This window comes from Ciconia boyciana, chromosome 1 (genome assembly GCF_034638445.1).
Source record: "Ciconia boyciana chromosome 1, ASM3463844v1, whole genome shotgun sequence".
NCBI lineage: Eukaryota > Metazoa > Chordata > Aves > Ciconiiformes > Ciconiidae > Ciconia > Ciconia boyciana.
In genome coordinates, this window is record NC_132934.1 from 72,988,834 (window position 1) to 73,014,761 (window position 25,928).

General features: G+C 36.6%; 1 protein-coding gene across 17 annotated transcripts in view; it reads left to right on the plus strand.

Moving 5' to 3' along the window:
* Positions 1-25,928, plus strand: part of PLEKHA5 (pleckstrin homology domain containing A5) — a 176,954-nt gene that overhangs the window by 99,717 nt on the left and 51,309 nt on the right. For 13 of the 17 annotated variants that reach the window (XM_072874334.1, XM_072874326.1, XM_072874354.1 and 10 more), the window contains 6 exons: positions 3,718-3,801; positions 4,787-4,907; positions 11,331-11,435; positions 15,918-15,990; positions 19,722-19,822; positions 20,740-20,855. In XM_072874334.1, the coding sequence (XP_072730435.1) occupies positions 3,718-3,801; positions 4,787-4,907; positions 11,331-11,435; positions 15,918-15,990; positions 19,722-19,822; positions 20,740-20,855 (600 nt within the window). Of the gene's footprint in view, positions 1-3,717; positions 3,802-4,786; positions 4,908-11,330; positions 11,436-15,917; positions 15,991-19,721; positions 19,823-20,739; positions 20,856-25,928 lie in introns of those variants that run through there. The other 4 variants (XM_072874403.1, XR_012044317.1, XR_012044321.1 and 1 more) reach the window with 4 other exon arrangements.

A 25,928-nucleotide genomic window follows, 5' to 3' on the forward strand; every position in this document is an offset into this window, starting at 1 on the left:
AGGGAATTTTTTCCACCTTTGGCTCTAGGGTTTAGCATGCCATTAATACAGCCTAACTATGGATGCTAAAATAGTAAGGGTCAGTTATATCCTTCAGTATAAGTGCAACTGTGTGTGTATAGTTACCCTGTGTTCTCAAAACGTGTTGATACAAAAAAATGATTGGAGAGAGAAGTAAGAGGAGTGTTGTTTCCATATACCTCTTGAAGGCTGTATCTCTGCATAACCAAAAAGTTAACACACTGGCTTCTAGCTGCCTGTGTCAGTGAATCACTCTTTACCACATAATAAAAGCGCAGACACATAAATATGCAGAGTTGAAACTCTGAATTACACACTGGAGTTTGTATAAAATTGAAATTAGAGTTCTCAGTAAAAAAAACAATTTTTGCTTTATTTCCCCTGAGATTTATTGATGAGCTATGTATTATTATAGTGTAATATATGAAATACTAAGAGTGTGTGTGGATCCGGAAATTCATGGATAACTAAACAACTGTCTAAATCGGATGTTGAAGATTGTGAATATCAAATTGTAGCTTGGTTTTAATGAAACTCTCTGTAGCCTGCAAGATCGAGTTTAAAACAAATGCCTTAACCTACTGTTATGTGGGAGGGTTATGACAATAATTATCAAGCTACTCTACACCTTACACAAGTATTTTGCGAAGTCTTGTCAAAATATCAGCTAAATTAATGCCAGAAGTGCAATAATTCAGATGAGTAATGAAAAAGTTTTCAAATGGAAGTATTGAAAATCTATTCATCCAGTTAGACATGTTTACAGTCGTCACACTTCTTAGTTGTACAAGCTTAATTTCCAGTGTTCGCTTATGAGATTTCACTTGCGTCTGAGCTGAAGAGAAAGGAAAGGTTGTTCTTCCTTTGCCTCGCCTTTTTAGAAGGAAGTGACTATAAAGGTCTCTCAAATGCTAGAAAGAAAGTATTGTATATCCCACAGGAGAGTGCTTCATGTCTACGATATTTTTTTCCCTTTTTTTATGTAATGTCAGCTACACCTTTATACATTTCCACGTCAGTGTGAGTAGTAAGGAAAACTGTATTTTGTCCAAAACCATTTTGATATTTTTGGAGTACTGACATGATATGTGACTCAAGTCTGAAACAAAATATTCTTGAATAGCTTTGTATCAGTGCTTCCTCTCCACACTCTCTTCTTTTCCTCCCTCCTCCTGCTTTCCCTCCTGGTTTTGAAGGACCTCCCCTTACAGTCTCGGAGTGTGGCCTCTTCCTGTGTCAGTGTGGGCTGGGCGCACTCATACAAAACATAGGATGTGCCTCCTCTGTAGCGGTCCTGAGTATTGATGGTCCTTGAGCAGAAGTCCTGATCCATTTATTTCTCTGTTTCTGGATGTCAGCTGATAGCCAGCTGTCAAGGTTTAATGTGAACAAGACAGCAACATTTTGGCAAAGCTTGCGGAGTGCTAGCTCATCTCCATAAATTTTTTTCTTTTTTTTTTTTTTTTTTTTTTTCAGTTTGGTGTAAGAGTTTCTGAAATGTCAGAGGGAACAAAAAGAAAGGCTTTGGAAGGGAAGAAAAAGAGGAATCACAAAAAAACCTGGATGCTTCCTCAGGAATATTTTTAATTTTAATTCTCTTCAATCTGGGCCATTTTCACTTGAAAGGCATTGCAGGACCATGGCAATTAGGAATGGCACAGACTCAGGTCCTCTCTGTAATGGATGCATTTCTGCAACAGAAGCTTCTTTAGAAGCTAAACTTAGAATTCTGCTGAATTTAGTGGGAAGATAAAGTACTGGTGTCTGCTAGCTCATTAGTTAAGCTCCATAACAGGTCTATCCATTTAGGTATTAGTAGGTTTTTAAAATCCCAGTAAAGAAAGTGCAAAGAATTGGGCTATCTTTCTAATCTTGTGCTTTAGGTTTATGCAGATTTATCCAACTATCCATTGACCATGAAAGTAGTGTGAATATTTTATTAGGCTTTTATTTGGGGGTAACTTTTAATTGGTAATGTTCCATAATTGCAAAATGTTATGATCCAAAGGAATTTTCATGAAACCTCGGGAACATTAAGACAGTCTTGTTAAGTCTAGGTTGTTTAAGAAGCAGGAAGGGTAGAGAGTAACATTTGCAAGATGAGCTGTGCTTCACAGTTCTGAAAGCTAAGAAGGTTAAATGAATAGGCAATAAAAGTAGTAGGTGTTAAGGATAAAGTGCCATTTAAAGCTTTTGTTGTTCTGCACCTCTTCTGCTATCTTGCAACTAAAGCAGGGGGGTTTTGTCCAGGTTTTTTCTCTGTCCAAGAATATTTTTCAGGGATTAACTTTGATAAGAAAGGCGTAGTATTATATAAGATACCTTATATGAAAAGATTACCATCACATATTCTTTGCAAAAGTAAATACTATCAAATGGAATTACTTTCCTCATGGTTTACAGTGCTGATTTCAGATACTGTTTTGTTTGCATTATATACTTTTTGGTTATAAGTATTAAAATTTTAAAAACGAAAGAGGTGAGTTTGTTTTGAAGCATGTGGGTTATATCCAAATAACGCATCTGCATTATATACTCATTGCACTTTCTTAGGCTGATTTCTGCTTGTATGCTTTTTAATCACTGAACCAGGTTTAAATTTCATCAGTGCACCATTCCTGCTCTCTTTCCTACATTTTGGAGCCAGAGAGTTCAGAGGGGGTTATTGCAGTTCAGCCACCCTTGCCTCTCATAGTTGCATAGTCTTGCTGCTGTGCCAGCTCCACGCCCTTAGGTGTGCTCATAGTATAACAGGGGCTGGGACCCTGCCTCTTGCATGGAGGCTGGGGGTAGAAAAGCCCCGGTCTGCAGCAGGGATGAGATATAACTGTCAGGTGATTGACATAGCTGGTAGGTGGTAAAGGCAACTCCTTTTCTCCCCTTCTCTTCCTTCCCCTCTAGGGATGGAGGGCTCAAGTCAAAACATTTCCTTCTTGAACAGCACCAGCTGATAGTTGTTGAATTTTGGCAATTTATTCCAAATTGTGGGAGCTGCTGTGATCTAGCAACACCTGCAGTTCAGGGGAACAAGATGCTGCAAAGTGCGTGTTTTGTGCTGATGAGGGTGAAGCCCTCAGCCAGCAGGCTCCCTGCCACTTGAAGGTACTCCCAAGAACAATGCTTCAGGGGAGTAGCACTCTGAATTAAAGTCACCAGCAAAAGTAGAACTGTGATTGCAACACATCATGCTGTTCCAGTCACTGAATATTTATCTGTATTATCAGAAAACTTTAAACAAGTAACTTCATGTTCTAAGCTAGAAGACAATTGCGTTTACTGTATTGTTATTTTATCCCTACAGAACAGTTGTTTACGTCTTATGTTTAACTTGGCCCTGTCTAGCAGAAATCCTGTTTATGAATATTTAAAAACTTATGATCACCGATAATTCACTTCACATATGTGAACTAGTAACTCTCTTACTGCTCTAGTTTTTAAATTCAAAACCATTACCAACCCAGTGCAAATGTCTTCCATCTATTTTCAGAGTATTCAAGAAAATTCTTTAATACTCGTTATCCTTTTTGTTAGCTTATATATATGTGTGTGTGTGTATGCATGCGTTGTTATATGTCGTAATGAAATATTGATAATCATTTTCACTGGACTGATATACTCAATATACTGGATTTATATACTTGAGTTTGAAAATAAAAAAATTATTGCCTCATAATTTTCCTTATCTCTCTTCCACAGTCATAATGAACGAAAAGTAACCTGCAAACATCCAGTAACAGGACAGCCATCACAAGACAACTGTATTTTTGTTGTGAATGAACAGTAAGTGGCATCTGTTTCAGTCTATAAAATACATGTTTTAAAACTTGTTAATATTGAAGTAAGATTCAGTGTTTGCTAATTGCAAGATTTAATTTATTTTTTCCAAGTCAGATTAGCAAGTATAAAGTTTTGCTTGTTGAAATTATTTGAAACTAATATTGAATATTTAATACTAATTTTTAAGATTAAAAAAAAAAACGTAGCCAAAATTAGTTATAGGATAGAAATGCACTCTGTTTATGCACTCTGTGAATTTCCACTTGTCACTTTACTTATTCTGTAGTGTTAGCAAACGAGCTGTATATTATATAATAAACCAATAAACTTCCAAAAAGGAATAAATTTTTTAATCACCTGGGGACAATCATGTGCCTTTAATCTATCATGTTTTGCCTGAGTTTCTCCTCAATCGGTTATTTTCTTGGCCAGTTGAGACACTTTCTGAATCACTGGATGATAACTTGGTTTTGCTATCTTTGCATTAGTTTTGTAGGATACACAGCTATATGAGAAGGTATGCATGGAAGTTATACGTGACCTCAAGATTTTATATGTGGCTGGGTATTGGGTGTCCTACTCACCACCGTTGCTGCAGCACGTTATACGGTGGCTAGAGTGAAAACCATCAGGACTGCAAGATGTGAAATTCCACAAATGTGCAGGTTCTCACTGAAGTGGGACAAAGCCATATGGGGTCTTCGGAGAGCGTTTCTTCCCATTTCCATCTCATGTTCATACCTGTCTTTTTCCCTCCCACCAACACCTTAAACTAATAGAGAAATCCTATTTTAAAACAACGTCTTAAAATTAATCTATAATAGATTTAAGTTTAAAACACAGTGCAGGTAACTTTACAATGAAGTATGAACTGCTTTCCAATTGAAAAAGTAAGACACAGGCTGTATTAGGCTACATCTAGGGATGCTTTTTAATAGCAGTCTGCACACACAGCATGTTCTAGTGCTATTACATATTCTATTTTCAGGACTGCTGCAGCAATGACGTCTGAAGAAAAGAAGGAGCGACCCATAAGCATGATATGTGAAGCAACTAACTATAATCTGACATCAGATTATGCTGCTCATCCAATGAGCCCTGTGGGCAGAGTAAGTCTTTATGTCAAAATTAAATTAAAATTGAAATCATTCAGTTATTCCACACAGTACTAGACAGTGCTATATATTAGTATTCCATTGAAAAAGAGAGACAAAGCATGTATCTTTTTCAGGGTACTTGGCTCCTTTCATGTTTAATTTGGAAACTGAGGTGTCTGAAACAAATTATCACTGAAGCTGTAATTTTTATCAAGTACCTGAGATCTTATGGCTTGCACATACTTAAATTGTTTACAGAATCTGACCTTTCTAATCAGTATGAACTAGCAAAATCTTGAGTGACTGATCAGACATCTGGGTAAGCATTGTTACAGAAATTGCTTGATCCCAAACAGTTGACTAGATTTCTGCAGGTAAAATAGAGAGAATTGTAACTGTGGAAGAAGTAATTACAAGAGAGATGAAATGTGACCCTGTGGTAAAATTAAAGGGCAGGTGACATGATTTGCTGTCATTGGACCAGAAGTAGAAGTCCTGGTTTCCTAGGAAAATTCCTGGGAAAAGTCCTGGAGATTTCTAGGTCACCTTAATTTGTGTCTCACTTTCTCCATTCACCCAGCTTCTCAGAAGGTTCAGGTGAATGCCCAGATGTTTATCGAGGTGATGGGTTCAATTATATCAACTTTAAGTTTATTGGATAAAGCTGATGAGGCTATTGCATGCATTTTTTCCATCTTCTGGACAGCTTTCCTGAAAGGAAAGTGCACTTGCTACAAAATTTAAAATTTCCTTAAGTTTGCTAGGACTTTGATACAGCCAAGATAACAACTTTGATCAATGATGACAGACAAGAGCTCTGTAATCTCTTCTGCCCAGCAGTTAACATTTAAACAAGGAAAAAAAAAACCCATACTTTTGCTAGTCATTGAAAACTTTAACCCTGAGAAGTACTTTTTGGCAGATTAATCCAGCCTGCAAGAGAAAAATAAACTTTGGCATGTGTTTTAACTGAGCAAATTCCTTAATTTCAGAAACTTGGATTGAAATAATTTATTTTCCATGTGGTAGGAAACATTGTAAGGTTTCTTTAAGTGCATTTTGGAAACCTTTTTTTGTTGTTTTAAATGTCTCATTAGACAGGCAGAATTCTTGACCTACATTAGAAAACTATTATTTAGTGAGAAAAGTGTCTTAATCTATCTGTGTTGCTGAGGAAAAAAAGAGTCACAGATTAATTGTAAACAGTAACAAAATCCATGATTTCAATGTTCATATGATCATGTTTAAGTCCATGCAGGAAAGCCAATTTAAAACAAAACAAAACAAACCCAACAACAACCACCAGAAGAACACAAACGCACAACCAGCTAAGCCCTAAAACAACCAAGCAAGCAAAAAACCCAAGAAAACTTATTGTTAGAGCTGTAATAGGGATGTAGATTGCAGTAGTTAAACAGAAAATGAGTTACAACAGAACTAGCTAGGAAGCGCTCCCAGGTTAAATGTAGGAAATTAATTACAATTTAGGAGCACGTGTTTTTACAAACATTTTTCACACTCCTCTTTCAATAGAGAAGTTTAAAATACCCTTTAGCATGTTTGTTTCATAGTGTTCTAGAAGGAAATTGAGATTGCTGTGGCCTGGTTATTGTAATTTCTTTACTTTCATTGATTAATGACACTAGCTTCCTGTGGAAATTATTATATTTTGAAGAAAGAGACTTTTGTTCTACTTTTCATTCCTCCTGTCTGTTCTAGTTATTTAAATACGCTTAAAATATTAATATGATTAATGTGACTGTATGTGCAATTACTGTACATCGGTTTTCAGATGTAAATTTGTCTGAATTACTGCAACAACATTTTTAAAGTTCTGTTTTCAGGAGATGAATGCTTGCAAAGTAGAGCCACAGCTAATATTAGTCAACATTTTCTGGTGGTTATTTAAGGCTAATGAATTGAATAATTTTTAAAGATAACTATATAGAAATTGCCCACTGGTTGTACCTGGATACAACAACTAATTTTCTTCTATGTTTTTATTGTTCATATTTCCCAACAGTAGAACCTGAAATTCTTATCTGTCTTTTTAACCTTTGAATATAATATGTAGAGGCTCTATGTATTGCAGCACCATAAAAGGGAAATAAAATATTGGTGAGGAAAGTAAATTACAGAGCAGAAGAATGCTTCATGTGGTTGCCACACCTATATTTTAGGTGTTTCTGTTTTCAGAGATAACTCATGAACACACCTAATATTGGAAGGTAATGAGGAATGGAAGAAAAGTTTGTGGTACAACTAAAGTTTCAGACAGTTGAGGTGTATAGAAACAAGTTCTCCCTTTCATTAATGTTAATTGATCCCAAATAGGCATGGAACCTCGAGAAGTTTCTAGTTTGTGGCAGAAAGACTCACTGAGTCTAATGCTGCCGCTGTCTCGAGGCTAATATGAGGTGAGGCAAAAATCAATCTCTCCCCAGTAAAAGTCTTATTTCTAGTCCTCCCTTCCCACTATATACATGATGCTGGCCAAATAACACACTACAGCTCTGTTAAGTGCTGCTTCTTCCCCCTTAGCTTGACGTGTATTTCTAAACTTGAAGCTACTAGCACAGATCTCTGTGAAAAAGATCTCCATAAGCTTGAGATTGCTACAGAGGTATATATTTCCACCCCTCTTTTTAAAATTAAGAAGTTGTTTTTGTAGTTGTCTTCCTTTTTATTCCCGCCCCCCGCAATGTTAAAATCACTATCTAGACAAATATGATTATATGCCCTGAAATGCATTCAGGGAATAAGTTTGGTTTTTTAGTGTGTAAAATCAGTCGTATTACCAGTCACGCTCCACAGTTCATCTCCCCTGCTCTTCATTGCTGTCCTGATTATCAGCAGAATAACGCTAACAATTTTCTCACAGTAAGTGGAATGGAGTGTTAGCCCAGGACAGCTGCTGCAGAGCTCCTCGTGTCTCTATTACAGCTAGGTTGTATCAAATTGTTTATAAATATTCATCAGTTTGCTTATAGATATTTCATACAGTGCTTAAGCCAGTCCAGCTTTAAATGGCTAGTCTATGTATAGCCATACATGTCTTCTCAGGATTCAAGTTAGCCAGAAATTTTGGAGTAATAGTCACGAGATACAGTAGCAAACAGCATAGTAAACAGGAACAATGTGAAGGGCAGTATTGGTGCTCATGGCCGAACATCTGTACTGTGTTTTCATGGTTTATATTCAAACTAGTCCAGTAGTGCTCCTTGTGCATCTTACATTGTAGTCTTATCCAAAATAAATCCAGTTTGCTCTACTATGCAAACCAAAGCACTGTGAGAGTGAATGATTGGGAGATTTGCTTCAAGAGCAACCTTCTGGTCCAAGCTAAAACGCTGAGGCAGAAACCCACTCAGCTCATGGAAAAGTGCAACATTGGAAGGCATTGAAATTGCTTACAAAATCCAGAAGGCAGTATCATGTTGGTCTGTGGTTTGGAAGATAATGTAAGCCCTGAAGACTGGAAACATTTTTAAACAGAAGTTGAAAGTAACAAAGATTTACATTTCCATTCTTTAAGTTCATGTGCAGAAAATTTCCTTATCAGCAAGGTTCTCAACCCATATTTTTCAAATATTGACACAACAAGTTTAGTGTTAATTAATTACTTTCGTGCTAGTTCTGAAACTGGGGAAGAAGCCTCGCATAAATTCTGTGTCCGCTACCAGCTAAGCAGAGAGAAGAGCAGCTGGCAGAGTGAAGAAGTGTGCAGCCCCAACTACTGACTGATCTGTTGCCCAGAGTTCAAAACCCTACCGGTGTTTGTTTTCTTCAGGTTTGGGAAAGAGTGAATATCACTGGCTGGACTTCCCAGCTTCTTTCTCAGTAATGGAGCCGTACAGGGTCCCTCCCGTAGGTTCTTTTTTCAGAGGCATCACAGTTGCTGGGACCATTCATTAGAATGGGTCAGATGGTACCAGATATGACTATAAGTTTGCTAGCTCTGTTACCTTCTACACCTTCCAGCAAGTGATTAGTAGTTGGACACTTCATTCACTATCCTCCTTTTCTCTTTGCCTTCTCCAGAAGCGGGAGCCATGCAAGATGTCTTATGTGCTGTAGGGTAAAAAGTATTTGAACCCTTCAGTTACTATTTTTTTTTTCCTTTCTTCCTCTTTCCCCAGTTTGATATATATTAGATATGTGTGTGAGAGAACATGGGTTGATCAGGGATCCCAGACATAACAAGAGGAGGTGGTGATCTAAAAAGTTTGAGAACTCATAATTAGTTTATATATGCACCTACAATATTTCAATATCCTAAAATACTCATTGTCTTGAGGCTCAGAATTTGTTGTGAAGAGTTATTCTTTTTATGCAGTGTGTGATAAAATAATCACGAGTCATCTAAAGTGTTCTCTGTATTAACTAAAATTAGGAAGCACTTGTGATGCTCTGTTTGTTTAATGCAAGTTTGTATTTACAGTTGGTAAGATGTATAATTAACCCATTAAAACTTTGTGAAATTTAAGTCAATAAGGTTTGGTATCAGACCTACCTAGGAGATAGCTATCTATTTTATCTCAATTTGTTAGTAGACTTGACATTAGTAGTACTTGTGGTTGGTTGTGTTTTCAGAAGCATCCTTAATGTGTTAGTCATTGTACAAGCATAGGAAGTCTAGAACATTCTTTAGAAGTTTTGAAACTTTAATACCTAATATTAGAGCAGGTACGAGTGTTATGAATTACTTCTAATCAAAATCTTGGCACAGCTCTTGTGTGATATGCCAATAGAGTAACTATACAGGTTAACTGAGATGGATGTAGAGTTAATTTTGTAATGTGCTCTGGAGTGTTATAGGTTCTCTGTATATTGCTTTTTTACAGCTGGATGTCATAATTCTCTTGGCTTCTTACAAACTTTTGGCCATTTTGCACTGGTGGAATTTTTCAGATGAAAATGTGAAAGAATTTTACTTTTATTTTTAATTAGGTTTTCAATTGCTTGCTCTATCTTGCTTTCCAGAGTTGAGTTAAATTTCTGTATCTCCAAGGGAAATTAAAAGCACTCTGATTGTTTTTATATTCCCTCCTGATTCTTTCAAAAAAGAAATACAAAATGACCTTGTTTCATTGTGTTGTAGGCTTAAAACAAATACACATAGTTTTTGTAATGTTATTCTTTTTGGCTAAGCTATGTTCTGTTCTTCATTTAATGGCATCGTTGACAAAAGCTGCACATCATTTTAAATTGCAGTTTTCAGTTTATGATTTGTAACCTACTGTGGAATTCTCTCTGAAGCATGTATAAAACCCAACCCAGTTCTGTGAAGCGTGTTGAGAGAATTTCCATAGAGAAACCCCATACCCTAATTTACAACAAAACCCGAGTGTTTGTTTAGCCTTCCTCCTTTAGGAACTTTGCATAACCTTATGATTAGTGTCAGTAGTAGAGATGGGGAAGCTGAAGCACAGGATTATATCGTCTCGGTTCAAATGGTGGATTTGGAGCAGAGCCATGAACACAGCTTAAAAAACTTATTTGGACTTTACTTCTTTTGCAGAGTGGGATACTTTGCTATATTACATTGCATGGTCTCTGAGGCACCAATTCTTACACAATTTAAAACGCAAGTAAACGTTCAGCTCATTTAGTTGCAGAACAAACTTTCTAAATGTAGGCTGAAAAGAATGAAGTGTGAATTGGCAAACCGCTGCATGTTTCTTTATGCCTTTTCCAATTTCTTTTGGTTGCTCAAGTAGAAGAAGAATAAAATCTGAAACGGGTTATGTATCCTACTTAATCATCTGTGATCATTGCACAGCTGTAAGGATGTAAAAGGTTTAAGCAAAAGTAGATATAAGCGCTGGAGTTTATGGGCAAAAGATTCAAAGTAGCCCTTAGTGCAAGCAGGTAAAATAATGAATATTCAAACCAGCCAAGAGATCATAGAGCAAGGGGTTCTTGAGGGGGAAGGAAAGAATTTTAAAAAGTTAGTATATGTTAGGAAAGGGGGAGACTCAACGAGAAGCCTTTGAATTATATCTTGTTGAAATCTGAACAAGTTTTCATTTATGAGGCCAGTGTTGGAAGCAGGAAAGAGTAGAATTTTCTTGCCCAGGTGATGTAATTTTTCATAACTAATGATAGTTCTACTAATTTTACTTCTCTTTCTACAGCTTGGTAGGCTTTCTACCTACCTTACAAGAAGGTCAGATATGTATTTGGTTGTTAAAAAAATTTTGAAGTACTTGTCAGGATTTGTCTTTAAATTTTCTGCAGAGGAGAAAGGAAGAAATGCTGAAGCCAGCAGAACCATCATAATAATTATTTATCTAAAAAAGGAATAGAGTTTGTATTCTACAATCCCCCAGAGGAACATGTGTAAGAAAAAGATCTTAAAGAAAAGAAAATGTGTTATGATTTTTCAACAGATATTGATGTCATGTTTTCTTTAACCTTTTCAATTCAATTTAGACTTCACGATCTTCAAAGAAGGTTCATAATTTTGGAAAGAGATCAAACTCAATAAAGAGAAATCCTAATGCACCAGTTGTCAGACGCGGCTGGCTCTACAAACAGGTACTCTTCCCCATTTCAGCCCCTTCTTTTTTTTTCTTTTTTTTTGGGGGGGGGAGGGGTAAGGTGTATAATGTACAAAAGACAATCATTTGCATAAAATACAATGATAGCAATACTAAAGTGAAGCTATAAACTGTGAGAACTGACACATGGTATTTTAATTAATTAGCTACTTATCGGATAACATTCCGATACAAATGAATAAGGGCATCAGACTAGTACAGAACGTTGATATAATATATATACATATTTCTCTCTAAAATACACAAAGAGCTTGAAAAATCTAGGCAGATATTGGTAGTAAATAGCTGAATGAATTTCAGGCATGCTGAGATGATGGGACAAGGTTGTATGGCCCAGCATATTGTTTTTTTAAATTCTGAAGTTTCTTTTGTTAGGCTGTATCTCTTAAGTTGTTTTTCAGTAACAAATTGGAAATTAAGTAATTTTTTCCCACATGAAAAGAGAGAGGAATGCCTGTTTTCTTAACTCAGAGATAATCATCTTAAAATCAGAGATCATTTTAGGTTTATCTATTGAATGTAAACTAATCTGAAGTATGTGCTCTTTAGTATTTAGTGACAGTGTACCCAGCCTGCTGTAGATTTGCTATTCTCCAATACCAGACCACTTGCACTTTCTTGCTCTGCAGGGAAATCAGAGTAGAGTAGTTCAAAAAATTGAACAACAAAACTGATTAGGCCATATTAGGAATATATTTTGTAAATCCACCAAGAACCCTGTAACAACCTGTCATTTAAACTCAGCTGAGGCAAATGTGTGTATGTAGTTTTCAATCTACACTGTCATTTACTGTCCCTACTCTGATAGACTAGTATGACCCACGTAGCTTTCTGGATGCTGTTGGTGAGTCAGTTTTTAAAAATTACTATCAGATAAAAAGATCCAGAAGTATCTGTTTAGTAGAAGATTTTTCCATGTTTAGATACTCTTGTGGTCTCTACTCATTCAATGTTGAGAGTGAAAAGTTGTCACAAAGGTGAGAGATTTTTTTTTTTTTTGCTTTGTTTTGGGGCTATTAAACTTTTTAGCTTGAAAAAAAGTCACTCTATTCCTGAAGTAATGTTTTCTGGATTTTTGAATTAAATGAGACAATTAACTTGATTGAAATATGAAGTCCGAATTATAGCACAGGTGGTTGTGCACAGGAGTATCTGTGTTATGTAGGTTGTATATGTAGCACGTGAGTATAAAAATCTCCCCCTATAAGAGCAGCCAGTAGAAACACAGGAGTTTGCTGATACTTTGCTACCTGCTTCTGAGTAAGTTAGATTTGTGATGATCTGGCTTTTCATTCTGAGGTCCTTTGTAGTGAGTTTTACATGTATGAAAAGATACGCTTATCTACCTGAACTAACTTACTGGAATGCTCTAAAGATTCTTGCTGTTTTATGTCTCTTGTTTCATGTCAAACCATGGATGTTCAGCATATAAAGTAATACAAAGATGTTGCTTTCCTAAAAATTATACTCTTTCATATTACCAAGTCCATTTTAGCGTACAATTGTATTATTTTACTAATGAAGAAACTGTAGCTATATTTTAAGATCACAGAATCACAGAATTATGATGGTTGGAAGGGACCTCTTGATCATCTAGCACAACCTCCTCTGCTCAAGCAGGCTTGGCTAGAGCAGGTTGTCCAGGACTGTGTCCAGTCGGATTTTGAATATCCTCACAGATGGAGACTGCACCACAACCTCTCCGGGCAACCTGTCCCAGTGTTTGATCACTCTCACAGTAAAAAAGTTTACCTCTTCTCAGGTGGAATTTCATGTTTTTTAATTTGTGCCCATTGCCTCTTGTCCTGTCACTGGGCACCACTGAGAAGAGTTTGGCTCCATCTTCTTTACACTCTTCCGTCAGGTATTTATACACGTTGATAAGATGCCCCCTGAACTGCCCTTTCTCCAGAATGAACAGTCTCAGTCTCTTTATATGAAAGATGCTCCAGTCCCTTAATCATCTTTGTGGCCCTTTGCTGGATATACTCCAGTATGTCCATGTCTGTCTTGTACCGGTGAGCCCAGCACTGAACCCAGCGCTACAGCTAGACCTCAGTAGGGCTGAGTAGAGAGGAAGGGTGTCCTCCCTCCATCTGTTGGCAACACTGCTAATGCAGTCTAGGATGCTGTTGGCCTTCTTTACCATGAGGGTGCACTGCTGGCTCATGATCATCTCTTTGTCCACCAGCACCCTCCAGGTCCTTCTCCACAGAGCTCCTTTTTAGCTGATCGGTCCCAGTGTGTACTGGTGCATGGGATTATTGCTCTCCAGATGGAAGACTGAGCATTTCCCTTTGTTGAACTTCATGACATTCTTCTCTGCCCAATTTCCCAGCCTGTCAAAGTCCCTCTGGATGACAGCACAACTGTCTGGTGTATCAGCCACTCCTCATAGTTTGTATTACCTGCAAACTTGCTGAGGGTGCACTCTGTCTCAGCATGCAGGTCATTAATTAAGATGTTAAATCATCTTGGCCACAGTATCAATCCCTGCGGTAGACCAGTAGCAACTGGCCGCCACTGGTGCCACTGATCACCACTCCCTGCGCCTGGTAGTTCAACCAGTTTTCAGTCCACCTCACTGTCCAAGTTGGACAGGGTTTATGTGTAAAATGATTTAAATGCTGTGATGTTTGGTTGTTTTTTGTAAGAAAAGGGCTTGCTGTATGTTTCCATGTTGTAGTAGTAATTGAAAGCCAATTTAGTCAAGAGTTTTACCAACAGATACTATCTTCAGAAATTTACAGTGAAAGCTTGTGCAGGTTTCTTTTTAATAGTAAGATAACTTTCTTAACATGTTTATGTAATCAAAGAGAACAGCAAGTTTTGTTTGACTCGGGGTGTGCTGTTTCATTGCATGCAATGGCATTCTTCTGTCATTTTCCTACTAATTTTTAAGTCCAGGGTCGATTCTTTTTTTGGAAGGTGTTTACTGTGAACATACTGTTACCATATTATGACATAATCGCAATCAAGAGGGAACAATAATTAGTAAATCCACTGATACAAAAAGTATGTACATTAAAGTAGGAAAGAATTTAATATATCAAGGCACACAATCATTTTGTGTGCCTCCCTGCTACGTCTGAAGAAGGCCGAAAGATCATTCCTAGTGTGTCTCATTGCTGGCAGAATTTTATATGTGGCCATGTAGAAACCTGTTGGTGTTTTTGAGTGATGGGATAAATGTGATGTTGCATAACAGCCTCTTCAGAAACTCTGTCTGAGGGTTTGTGATAATCCTTTATACTGAAGAAGTTTGGGTATTTTCACATCGTACAGTTGATTTTTATGGCCAGTGCCCTTTGGACCAGGGGTCTGGCATCCTAATCCGCTACTGAGTCAGTGACCTTATCAATGAGGTGAGGAAGGCCATCTTCCCTCCTTGTGTCTGCCTTTCCGGCTGCAAAATAGGAGCTGACTGCTATGGACAATGCTTCCAGACTTCATTAGTGTTTGTTGAACCACTTTGAGGTCCTCAGAAGGAAGGTGCTATGAAGTGTTTAGTTATTCTATTTATGAAACTGTTTGTGGCAAAGGATTTTTTAATTTTTTCTGAATAATATTTCCTAGCTAATGCTTGTTTTACTCTTTCTCCTCCCTCCTTCAGCTCATTTCCCCGACCCCAAAAAAAGCAGAGCTTGAAATATGAGGCTAAAAATTATGCTGACTTTTCAAAAAAAAAAAAACCAAACCAAAACCAACCAAACAAAAAAACCCAAACAAAAAAACCCCAAACAAACAAGAAACCAAACCAAAACAACCCCAAAACCAAACCCACACCACCCCACAGAGTTTTTCATTATAGAATCTCTCTTCTTGGTTGTCACAAAACTTATATACTACAAGAATATTGATAATTCACACGTACCTTTCTTCTTGGAACAGATTAACATATTTATTAAATCTGATTCTACTAGGATGTGCGTGCTGCAATGCTCTGGCTTATTTACACTGCAGTAGCGGTGGCAGTCTTTCATTCTGAGTTGTGCAGTGTAAATTGGTTATAAGCATAAAAGAAAATGAAATTGCTTTAGGAATAAACTTTATTGGGGAAAGAAATTTGCTGTAGATATATGAGTGGTAGTGGAAGATGAAGTTCAGCAGAGAGTTTTGTCAGAAAACAAAGGAGGATGTAGCCCAAGTATTACCTTTCTCTTTTCCTTTTTAAAAAAAAGTATAATTTTTTTCAGTTAACTGTAGATTGTAGTCTCTAGCATGCTAAAATAATGGGCTCTCATTTCATTGATTCTTGAATCATGTTAACTTCAGGCTTCCTGGGTTATGATCTTTGCAGTGTCAAATCCGTGATGAGAAGTCAAAGATACTTAAAATACCTTAGCCAAGAAAATTCACTACTAGCACACCACCACAGTTATGTAGTACCTGCTTTACTTTATGAACTATTACTATTAAGAATCTGAAAGTTCTTACTTGATCACTTTGATTAATACAGGATAGTACTGGAATGAAGTTGTGGAAGAAACGGTGGTTTGTGCTCTCAGATCTGTGTCTCTTCTATTACAGAGGTAAGTTCCACTCAGGAAAGCATCATTTGCTAATTTTACTGGAAGCAGATAAATTTTGACACACCACTCAAATGTGAGAAAAATTAAGCTGCTACTTAACTTAATGGGTAAAATAGTTGCATAGCTGTCAATATCCAGGCCTGCTACTTTCCTCCCCTGCCCCCCTTCTTTCTTAATTACCGATTTCACATAATTGCTTCCTGCCTGTCAGGTACTCTCAAAGGGCAAACCCATTCACAGCTACCTCTCTTATTAAATTCTGGATTGTAGTTTTCTCACTGCTTCTGTTGTTAGGAACTAAATATGCCAGGTTGAATCTGATTTTTTAATGCAAATGAAGTAACTGAAATGGGGATAGGAAAGGGATAGTGCAGGGGAGCTGAAACTCTGCCTTTGGAATGATAAAGAGGATATCTATGCCTTTTGGGAATCTAATCAGTGTTCATGAATACTTATAAAGTGAAATGTTGTCCAATTCCATACAAGTAGAAGTCTCTGCTGTATTTGGAACAAAGAAATCTGTTAGTACCCTTATGTAGCTACATGAGACTTATTTTACATGGGAAAAATTAGCTGCTTATAATTCTGTCTGGAGATATGTATGTTAGAAAACTGATTCCTTCACCATTACAGATTATTAACTGTAGTGCTCCTGAGGGGATAAACAAATGGGATTTGTGCATATGGAAACATATTCAATCCTGAAATAAGGCATACAACCATAATGGTTTAAAGGAGGCTAAGAGCAAAGAAGATTGTAAAGCATGGCAAAATAGAGGAACAGTTAAGGCCATCTGCAGCCTTGTGAAGGGTAACAAAGGGTTTCAGTTTAGGATAAGACTTTAGAATTGCTAGAAGTGGTGTTGGCGTTCGTGATGCTGAAAGCAGTGACTGGTTAGTTTAAAATGCTGTTCTGTTAAAGTGCAGCATGGTTCTATTCTAATCAAGACAAATCAGGTCATAAGACACAAAAGCTTTGTCTTTAACTGTTTTAGTTAACATATTCTGAATTATTGAAATATAAGCATTAGGCTTTGTTTCTTTACCCCAAGAAGTATACGTGGTTGGATAAACCACTGCTGAGTCAAAACTAGGCTATAATTTCAGTCATGGAGGCATCGATTGTGATACAATTACACTGCATTTAGTTAAGTGGTCATTATATACTATGCTTTCTTATAGGGTTTTCTTATTTGAAACAAGTCTTCAGACTCTCTCTTCCAGAGGTTCAAAAGAAAGTGCTGCTTTGTAGCTGCCTTAAGAACAGATTAAATTGACTTAAAGCACTGCACATGAAGTATCTCAAAAGAAAACAGAAAAGCAATAAGCAAAACCAACAACAAATAAAATAAATCCAAACAGCTCTATAATCTTACTTTTTCATTTCTACATGTTAGTGTGCTAAATGCTGAAATATAAGCAGAATAGTCTAACTTGTTTACACGATAAACTTTGCTTTTAGCTATCCTTCACTTACTATAAAGCAGTTAAATGGTAAACATGTATAGTGATAGTCTTAAAGGTATTAGAAATGGCTACTAAAATATAAAAAACTCGCACTCTAAATCCTGTGCTTTTCTGTTGTTGTTAATTCTGTCTCAGATATTGAAAAAATTGACGGGGGGAGCCATGCACTTACTCCCAGATCGCAGTGTTTCTGGTTACGTGACTCTGGTTGTTGAGGGTTTTTTGGTTTTGTTTTTTGGTTTTCTTAGTAAATCTTACTGAACTTTTACAATTGTGTTAGAATGGTAGCGGCTAATGTTAAATCTAATTTATAGATGAAAAGAAAAATGATTTCATTGTATTTTTTCAGAGCTTAGAGCATACTCTTTTTCTGTTTCACGGAGGGATAAAAGACTCTGCTTTCATATTGGAAGGTTATTTTTGCAACAAATAAGATCTTAGAGCTGGACAGAAGATCTGCTATTTTTCTCTTGTATTATTCATACACAGCATACAAGTAAAGATGGGTACGGGGCAGTGTAATGTGTAGATAAAAGCTAGTCTGATGGGAAACAGATTTTTAAAATCTGGAAATGGAATGTAGCAGTATGTCTTCAACAAAGACCAAAGTCCTCCAGACATGCAGCTGTTCAGTGGAACAAAAATGCTTAATGCTTTTGTATGGCACTAGTGGGTGTGACTTAGTCATGAGTCAGAGTATAATCTAGCAGAAGAAGGGAATTTTTCCCCAAAACAGCAGTCCAAATAAAGTAAACCCCAACATTTGCCATACGTTCTGGGACAGGGGAAAAAAGGCAGAAATTTGTGTGTGTGGCTGGCAAGGAGTAAATATTTGAGAGGGGGAGATGGGATGGTTTCAGGCATAGTTATGAGTACAGTTGAGTACCTCAAAGTAAATCTACTCCCTTCATTTCTTTTCTACCTTTTAATCGGAATAATTTTATGCTCAGTTCTCCAATTAAAAAGTTATCCAAGAAAGCATCAATTTTACATCTAACATGTTATGTAATGCTAATATGGCTGGACAGAGCTTTCCCCATATGAATAACTTAAACGAAAGTTGTGACTTTTCAGAATTTAGTGAGTAAATGAGAACCGGGAAAAGATTTTTAAATCTGAGTATAAGAGGTAGTCCTTTTGTGCTGTTTACATGTATTTTAATTGTAACAGTATAAATTTTCCATGCTTGAAACTTTGGAATATCTATGTTTTCATCTCAATTTCATAGATACACAGTCATTTGTTGTGGGCAGTATCTTCAACTAAGGGAGGTGTTATGGGGGACAGTCTCCTAAGATACTGCTTGTGAATAGAAGCTCTGTGTGTGAAATACAATGAAGATTGACTTTGTTAATTGCATCCAACTATTCCTTTATTAAAGTCTATTTGGATTTAAGAGCTGGTTGTTCCTTTCAATTAAAATGTCAATTTATTATTGTAATGTATTGTTCTAAAATTTTACAAAAAAACAATGTTCTCAAAAAAGGGTGTTTGGTTTGGGGAATTTTTGTTTGTTTTTTACAAATGATCTGAAACACATGCATTCTTACAAATAGAAGGTATTGAGTGTAAACTGTTCATGGGAAATATAACAATCTCGTAGCTTAATATGCCTTATATCAGAAGAGGAACGTGCAAATTTTCTCAAAGACCAACAATCATAAACAGTATTTTAAAATACTTCTGCTCTCATGGGTAATTACAATTTTTACTGAGCAGACAATAGAAAGCAGGTATTTTTCTTGTCACTGAATTAGAGCCTTGACTTCCATCTACTTTTCAGCTTTGAAGTCATATGCAGGTACACACTGATCCCCAGAAAAACGTTAGGTGAAGCTATTTGTCGTGTTTTCCATAAGGTAGCTCACGTACTTTAACTTACAAAACTGGCACTCTCAGGAGGGTTTTTTATGCTTGTCCATCTTGGGAAAAAGTTGAAGGTGGCCATATTCAAATGGCCTGGATTTCACAGTGCTTACCAGGTTTTGGGGGTTGCACACTTGTGTGATGTGGGTTCTGTGGCATGTGTTGGCAGAGAAGGGCTGCACAATTGCTCTTGTGGACTGCGCACTTCTGAGACTGTAGAGAGGCACCTACATAACAAATCAATCTGGCTTTCTGATTCTCTGATGCATTTTCTTCCGAGGTAAACTTTTTGTTACTGGTCTTGTGTTGTTAAGTACAGAGTTTCACTGAAGGGTCTGAATACAAGTATTATGTGTCAAAACACTTTGTTTCTCTAATCAAAGACTATACATTCACAGATGAGAAAGAAGAAGGAATACTAGGTAGCATACTTCTACCTAGTTTTCAGATATCTGTGCTTTCTCCTGAGGACCATATTAACCGCAAATATGCCTTTAAGGTAAGGGAATCAAATTTGCAGTTTAATTTTATGTCTGAAAGCACGATAGCCTAGTGAACAGAACTCATTTTACTGAGTTGTTATGCAAAACAGGATTGACAAACAGCTTCTGAGATTGATTTTTGCGTAATACAGTAGCAGAGGATTCAAGTATTTAGCCTGATGTGTAAATATAGACATAATTACTAGAATAAGAAAATGGATGAATACCACTTAGTATTTTGGGTTTAGTTCATGGATCTTAAATACAGTGTGGTGTTTTAGAATTCTAAACTGTATCCTCAGCTAGACTTATCCCACTAATGAAAGTTCTTTAGATACGAAGTATCTTTACATATAAATAAAAATAGGGTTTTATTATCACTTAAATCACAATATTACATGAATCATTGTCAGGAGTGTGTCACAGCTAATCTTTTTAATCATGATATAAATCACTCTACTAAATATTTTATCTTGACCTTTTTGTTTGTTTGTTTTGTGAGCTCCTTTTGGCTCTTCTTTTGGCCTCCTAAGCAACACATCACTTATTTACTATGGTAAGTACAAATTAAAACTTACTGTATCATTCAGACTGCAAAAATCTATGCCAAAATCTTATTCATAATAATTATATTAATCTACATTAATGGATAATTAAGATAGTTTTTAACAGATTGAAGACATTTAAGGGCTTTTTATTGAGTGTATTAATGAAGAAGCAGCTATGACTGAAAACTATGGGCAATTATTTTGAAAATATGAATGCAGTGACAGAGAAACATTGAAGTATTCCCTCCAATATTTTTTCTGATAATATTATTTTCAGAAATCTTACTATAGAAAACATTAGAGCGAGTATACAGTAACATTATTTGCCTCTTTTCTTTTACAGGATCTTACATTTTTATTGCAATGACCATGTCATTTCCAATCAGGCAGCTCATCCAAACATGAGGACCTATTATTTCTGCACAGATACAGGGAAGGAAATGGAGTTGTGGATGAAAGCCATGACAGATGCAGCACTTGTGCAGACAGAGCCTGTGAAAAGGTAACGTGGATTTTCAAAACAGTGGCACAGCGTATTTCTTCCTCATATTTAGTCTGATTTATTTAAATACCTTAAAAAAAGGTATTTTAAAGGCATACCTTAAAATAGAATGTAAATTGGCTGAAGTAATTTCTCCTTATATTGAAGAACCCTTACTAATTTAACAATGTTGGATAAAATTTTGAAGTAGTAAAAATAATCTAAGTTCTGTTCTGAATACAGATGCTTTGAGAGTAAAGGGCTAGAGGACATAAACCTGACTAGTTCCTTTAGCCAGCGGCATCAAAAGAAGTTCAATGTCAAGTACTGTGTGCAGGCATGTTTGACTTCCCTTACCCTCCTGACTGAACAGCAATAGCAGCTCAACTGATAGTAGTCTTTGGCTTAAACTTGTCATAAGTCTCAAATTCACAACTGTAGTTTCTGGCTAAATTAAAGTTGCACCTATGGGCAACCTGTGGGGAGCCATTCTTGTTCATCATTAAGTTGTCATCAAATTTATACTTACCTGATCTGGAGCCTTATCCTTTATGTATCCATGTGTTGACAATGAAAAGCAAGTTATCACTGGAAGCCTTGTGTTCTCAGAAACTGAATATTGTCTGTTGCTGTCTATGCAGTAAGAGTCACTTTCTCTCTGAATGTTGTCCTTTGGGTTGGCTCCCTGTCATCTCTAATGGAAACCCCATCAATGGAAAACTTAAAAGCTCCTCATTATTGATGGCACAGAAATTATTGCTGATGGCTGCTGTCGCTTTATCTACTTCTGCGCTCTATTAGTTCCTGCTACACTGGAGCTAAATGAATGGCAGCAATGCTGAGAAATTTTAAGTTGAAAAAACAAAAGGTGGTAAATTCCATAGACACAGATACCAAAGAAGGAAAAGGTACAATTTTTGTGGAAGACTGAACACATTGAACTTGTTGTCAAAATACAAGCAGTCTTTCTCAATTTTGCATCAGTAGTGCAAGTCATTCCTGTTAACTTGTTCCTGACATTTCTATATCCCATGTTCCATCCACTATGATGCTGGCAGAAGCATAAAATGGAATGCAGAACGATTAGACACTTTTAGTCTTACATGTTTCAATGTTTTGTGAGCTTCTCAGTCAAACATAGTGAAACTTTTACTTATACCAGTCTATGGGATACTCAGAAGGATAACTGTAAACTCAGGACACTTGTAAATTTGTACCTGTGCAACTGTTCAGTCACTAATCTTAAAAGGTTGAAATCTTAGGTTTCATCTCTAATATCCTTCAAATATATAGATAATATATGAAGTATTTCATTCTTTGCATTGGACAGCATAGTGAAATAGCTTTGTAGAAAAATACATTGTTCTCTGTACTATGGAAAAATAACAGATGTTCTTCAAGCTCTCAGCTGTCATGTTTGTTTTTCCCAAAATTACTGAAAATAAAAGATTTGAGCTTGTAGAAAGGAGGACTGGTAGGTCCAATTACCACAATGAAATTTGATCTGATTATGTATTATTTCATGTTATATATGAAGATGTTATGTTCTTTGTCTCCTGTAACCCTCCTCTTGTTTGGGAACAATATGTGGTATGGGGAAAGGATGAGCAGAGTGAGAGAGCATAAGCAAGCAGATACTTAGCAGCATTTTCACCTTTTAATTTCTTCATTCAGAGCTTGTAAGAGATTGCACTTAAAAGAATGGTATCACCTTGACAAAATAAAATATCTCATTTAGCTTAGTGAATAATAAACTTAATCTGAAAAATCAGTTTTGGTTCACATTGTAAGTGTATTGCAGATAGCTGTGGTAGCTTACAGATGGAGAAATGATTGACCCAAATCAGACCCGCTTAACTTCAAACAAAAATCATGTATTGATTGTATAAGCACTTTGTAGGGGGAATAATACTGAAGTGGGCCATTCTGAATCTCTTTGGACTGGTGAAATGACCTTCATTTGGTGTTTGCAATACTGTGAAGATTGAACATTTAAAGAGGACATCTTTATAGCAGAAAAAAATTAATGTGAAAAAAGTACATCTCCATCTGACAGTGTCTCCTTAATAAGTGTCGTCTTCATAGTCTCACCCGTAATAGTCAAAGCTCTGTAGAAGATATTTAGTACACCTCATTATATAGACAGATGTTATATTATTACTTGTGACATTTCTTTTAACATAAGAAGCAATGCAAAATGGTAATGTAAATATCCACTTTTTTGTGCAGTTCACTACTATATCTGTACAGTCATGTTTGCTGCCTCGGAGCCTAGGAAGATTTGTAGTGAGCTCACCCTGGTGCCCGGTGCAGCTTTGCAGGCTAGTCATCCTTCCCAGGCTGCAGTGCCATGGCTGCTCTAACAAGATGGATGTGCAGTCTGCTGCTGTGAAGGGTGTTCCAGCCTCCTGAAATGCTTGGCCACGCACTCCTACTCCCTTCTTTCAGCTGCAGTGCCTGTTCCAGCACTGACGTCTGCCTATTTCAGGTGTTTGGCAGTGTATAGGCAAATGGTGGGGATTCCCAATACAGCTGAGCTTATCTTACACTTTTCATCCAGCTATACATGCTCCTGCAATCTGCCTTGCATTGCTTTGGGTGCTTATCTTACTCCTTGGTGAATCAGTGTAGCACACTAAATGAGTAGAAAGCACTCAGCAGCAAAATCAGTAGTTTTCTGCCTGGATATCACAGACAGAATGGGCTTGCCAACAGCCAAAACAAGTGAAAAGCAGCAAGAAAAGCGACTTATGTAACACTATCTTGTTGTTTTAATTCAGACAAGAAACCCTAGAATGAAAGAGAAGTAGATGTGACCTCTTTGAAAAGTTTGTTAGTAGCCTTGAAATAATTACTTGAGAGAAAATACATTTCAAGACCAGTGAAGTCTCAAAGACTTTCATGTCTGTTAGCTATAGTACGGAAGAAAATACTTCAGACATCTGTTTTCTAAAGAATCCATCTTTTGGCTATCAAACCAGTTCTTAAAATGAACCATGTAGCAGGATATGATGTTATCCAGAAGAAATACTGTTTCTTCCCTGTAAAAATCTGTTAAGTGTTAAGTATTGTATTACCTCATCTCCAAGTAACCTAAAGTTTGGCATGCACATAGCTCTAAGCATAAATTATTTTGGTTGTCAAATTCAGCCAGTGCCTTTGATTCTCAATTCTGTTTTTTCAAGAGGTTCTAACGTTATACTGAATACAGTTTTCTAACAGACTAGATATGATACAATAGCTAGATTTATTAAGAACTTACTTCCTTAAATATTTATGCAAGTTGCTGTTGAGCCACCCTTAAGTGCTTGTTAATATAAATTGCCCAATGATACGTCAGAGTTTTTACACTATAGTTCTTTAAATCTAGAAGTCAAGGTACTTCACTGCTTATGATACTCTGGAAATCCAGACCCAACAGTCTGTTAAACTGAACGTTTCAGCTTTAAATAATTTCAGAGTTACAATCTGTATCTTTATTTTTCTGAGGATGTGAGTTCCTTGGAGAGAAAAAAAGATAAAAGGAGTATTGAAAATATTGCCCACTTTTTTGTGGCACGGGTTGCCCACTTTTCCATAAAATATTCTTACTTTCCACATATAGTTAGCCACATAATACAGAAATGAGATACTGAGGTGAGAAAATAAAAATGTAACCATTTCTTTTAGAACTGATCTGCAGTCACGGCAGAAAAACTCCCTTCTGATGTATAACTGCAGGGAAGGACAAATATTATTTGGTCCTATTGACTTAACTATAATTACTCCTTTCTAAACATTTTTGTTTTAATTTTACCTAGATAGTAAATTCCAGTTTAATAACGTACTGAGAGACCTATCAAAATAATTAAACACAAATACTTTAGTCAGTGAGGAGCTATTTAAGCTTATGACTCAAAATATGATCTCAAACAACCTCTCTGGATTAGCAAAACATCTTACTCATTCCATCTTGTACCAGTGCAGACTACAGTTAAGTTGTATCTGAGTACTGATTGCTTGCTTGTGTTTGTAGATGCTAATGTCCACCAACATACTGATTTAGCTTTTTTACCCTAAATGCTGATTCTCTGCTCTCCCATGTTTAAGAGCATCATTTTTCTATCCTTTCACTGTCAGCTGTGTGTGCCAGAGCCTTTGTTTCTTCTGAGTGATGCAGCACATACTAAGAAAAGAGTGGGTTGGTTTTTTCCTCCTAGTGTAGTTACTGTCCCCAAACAGCATAAGCTAAGCTGCCAAAAAAGCACTTGGTAGCGTAACGACATCCACAGCGGGGCTTTACTGACGTCACTGTGTTTGAAAAAGATGGCTTTTTCTTTTCAAATGCCTCTGCCTGGCTTTGTTAAATCAGTCTTCAAGTCTGTCTGTCATACTTGATTACATGTGTGTCCCCCCTTTCAGAATTATTTACTTATCTAAAACAGCAGAAAATAGTACTTTTCCTGTATTACTGTTCCATATGTATTATTCCTGTTGTGTTGTAGAAACCTATAAATTGCATTCAGTATATGCTGAAATACGTATGTATGTTCAATGCTCCTTCTCTTTTGTCTTCTCCCTCTCCTGTCATCAAAATACCCTTCAAGTCTTGTTGAATACGTCTTTGAGAGCCAGATACAAATACAGAGCCAAATATAAATATGGATTTCTGTTTCTTACATTTACCTATTAGTTTCTGATAATTCTTTCCCATTTGGATCCTTTGCTGTGGAAAGAGATCTCTTGCTCACACCGAGTTGACTGGTTTGATGCACAAAGTTAAAGGAGAGCCCAGAAGTCTATCTGAATGTCAGTCATTCAGCCTCTATACCATCACAAAGAATGTCAAATATAAATGCTTGGCTCTGCTGTGTATAACCATAGTAACAAGTGATACAGCATAGAGATTGCATGGAAAAACAATTCTGTGATTTTGGGGTTTGTTTTTTAGTTAAGATCTACAGTGGGAAGTACTATGATAGTGTGAATCGAACACTGTGCCAAGTCTTGACTTTGCTGCCTATCTGATGAATGTCCTTAGAGATGCCACTCTCCCACTGCACCACAGATTTTCCATCTGTAAAATGACAACTGCATCTCTGCTGTAAAGCACCT